Genomic DNA, 2,233 nt, shown 5'->3' with positions numbered 1-2,233 from the left:
GAATCTACATTGTAGTATATGTGTTTGAACCAAAGATTTGTTGGAACCCTAGATATGAAATTTTACATGTATGTGTTGAAATCCTATGTATGAGGTGTGTTGAAATGTTGGTTGTGTTTGAACCAAAGATGTTTGAAATGGCTATGTATGTGTTGAAATGGGTATGTATGTGTTGAATGTGTATGTGTAGGAACCCTAGATATGTTAGTGGATTTGGATATGAACCCTATATTTGTTCAAATTCTATGTATGTATGTGTTGAAATGTCTAATATTTGCCTAGCAAATGCATTCAAATGTGTTACATATGCCTAGTATTCTTGATGGAATAACTCATATTTGTTAGGAATGTATGTGTGATGGCTTATTTGGATATATTCTCATGTATGTGTTGCTCATATTTGGTATGAATGGCTCATAATATGTTGTATGTGTTGCTCATACATGTAGGATGGTGTGGCTTCTGGATGAAGAGTACGACAGGGTGCACCGGGCTGTTCATATGACGGAGAAGGGAACGGATCTTCAACCTTTGAAGATTCGTTACCATGGCACATCGGATATACCGTATGACGAGAGGTACACGGAGTTCATCCGGCCTACCGGTCTTCTCCCGTTCATATCCCTTGTAAGCCGTGGGGGGCCACTCATGAACCCCTCGGCACTCACCGCCCTTGTCGACCGGTGGAGGCCGGAGACTCACACCTTCCACTTGAGGGCCGGCGAGATGGCCCCTACTCTCCAGGATGTTTCCATGATCCTTGGACTACCTATTCAGGGCGAGCCACTGTGTATGAACACAGCTTCTGATGGGTGGCGCCAGCAGATGGAGGTGCTTATTGGCAGGGCTCCTCCGCCGCCAGCAGATCCAAAGAAGAGAGCTCCCGCCGGCGCGTCTTTCGAATGGATCAGGACTAACTTTGGAGAATGCCCGGAAGAGGCCGACGAGGACACTCGGAGGACGTACGCCCGCGTGTACTTATGGTACATGATTTCGAGGACTCTCTTTCCTGACAGTGGGGGGAAGCTGGCCCATTGGTGTTGGCTGAAGGCGCTAACGGTGTTGGATAACCGTTGGAGTTGGGGAACAGCGGCACTTGCCTACCTCTACCGGCAGGTGATGATTTGGTCTATGTACTATTTTCCTATAGTAGTGTGCTAGACAAAGTACTAACCAAATGTCTTACGTGCGCAGTTGGACGAAGCTTGTCGCAGAACTGGGAGCAGGACTGGGAGCGGCGGTATTGGTGGATGCATGCTCCTACTTTCCGTATGGAGCTGGGACCGCCTATCAGTTGGGCGGCCTAGGGTACTCAACGAGAGGCCATGGCCTCATTACCCTCACTTTCCTGATCGGGAGCCCACTTGGGCATACCTTTGGGACAATGTCTCGGAGATGTCGGGCGATCCAAAGATCATGTACATGCAGTACACTGCGGAGTTGGACACTCTTACCGCTGAGCAGGTAACCGATCACTCTTTTGCAATCCTAGTTTTCATTGATTCTACTCGCATGTTCTAAATTCTGAGATATTTGTATGCTGCAGGTGGAATGGGAGCCATATGGTAGCTACTACCGTATTGGCGCGTCGATGACTGACCTCAACTACAAGTGCACGGAGGAGGCGCGGTTCTGGCGTATGCGCTGCCCACTCATATGCATGTGGCTTGTTGAACACCACCAGCCGCAAAGAGTGATGAGACAGTTTGGGCTGTATCAGGAGTGCCCACCAGTGTGGCAAGACACGGACAAGGCGCTTCATAGGTAAACTTCTGGAATCATGCGATGGAAGATTCTTGATAGAAGAGTTACAAACTAACTTGTTGATTCTTGCAGGCTTGATAGGCAGCGGCAGAGGAAGATTACAAATTGGCCAGTCCATCATAGCGGCCACATCGCAGCGTTCCAACAGTGTTTGGAAGCGGCACGGAATGCTGGCCCTGAGCAGATTGTGCCTCACAACTTGGCCGCTTTCAACAACTACCTCGAGTGGTTCCATGAGAACACGCGTATCGAGTTAGTTAAGCACGCGTATCCTGAGGAGATCTTGGACGACCCCATCCAGTTCGATGAGGTTGGGCAAAGCCAAAGACGACACCTTTGCTCGCAGAGGGAGATCGACTTCTATTGCTTCCGAGCTGAACTTCGTGGTATTCTATTCTCTCACTAACTAGTACATCATCTACATTGCCATGTGGTCGCTTCAATTGTGTATGCTATGTTTGTCACAGCG

At 48.7% G+C, this 2,233-nt stretch overlaps 1 protein-coding gene across 1 annotated transcript; it reads left to right on the top strand.

Moving 5' to 3' along the window:
• The first annotated feature begins 355 nt into the window (after positions 1-355).
• On the top strand, positions 356-1,697 carry LOC139839093 (protein MAIN-LIKE 1-like). The gene is made up of 4 exons (XM_071829144.1): positions 356-1,116; positions 1,195-1,464; positions 1,547-1,629; positions 1,685-1,697. The coding sequence occupies exons 1-4, from the start codon at positions 451-453 to the stop codon at positions 1,695-1,697; spliced, it is 1,032 nt and encodes a 343-aa protein (XP_071685245.1). The 5' UTR covers positions 356-450.
• Positions 1,698-2,233: the final 536 nt, after the last annotated feature.

Source organism: Lolium perenne, chromosome 4, assembly GCF_019359855.2.
Source record: "Lolium perenne isolate Kyuss_39 chromosome 4, Kyuss_2.0, whole genome shotgun sequence".
NCBI lineage: Eukaryota > Viridiplantae > Streptophyta > Magnoliopsida > Poales > Poaceae > Lolium > Lolium perenne.
This window is presented reverse-complemented; position numbering and strand designations above follow the sequence as displayed.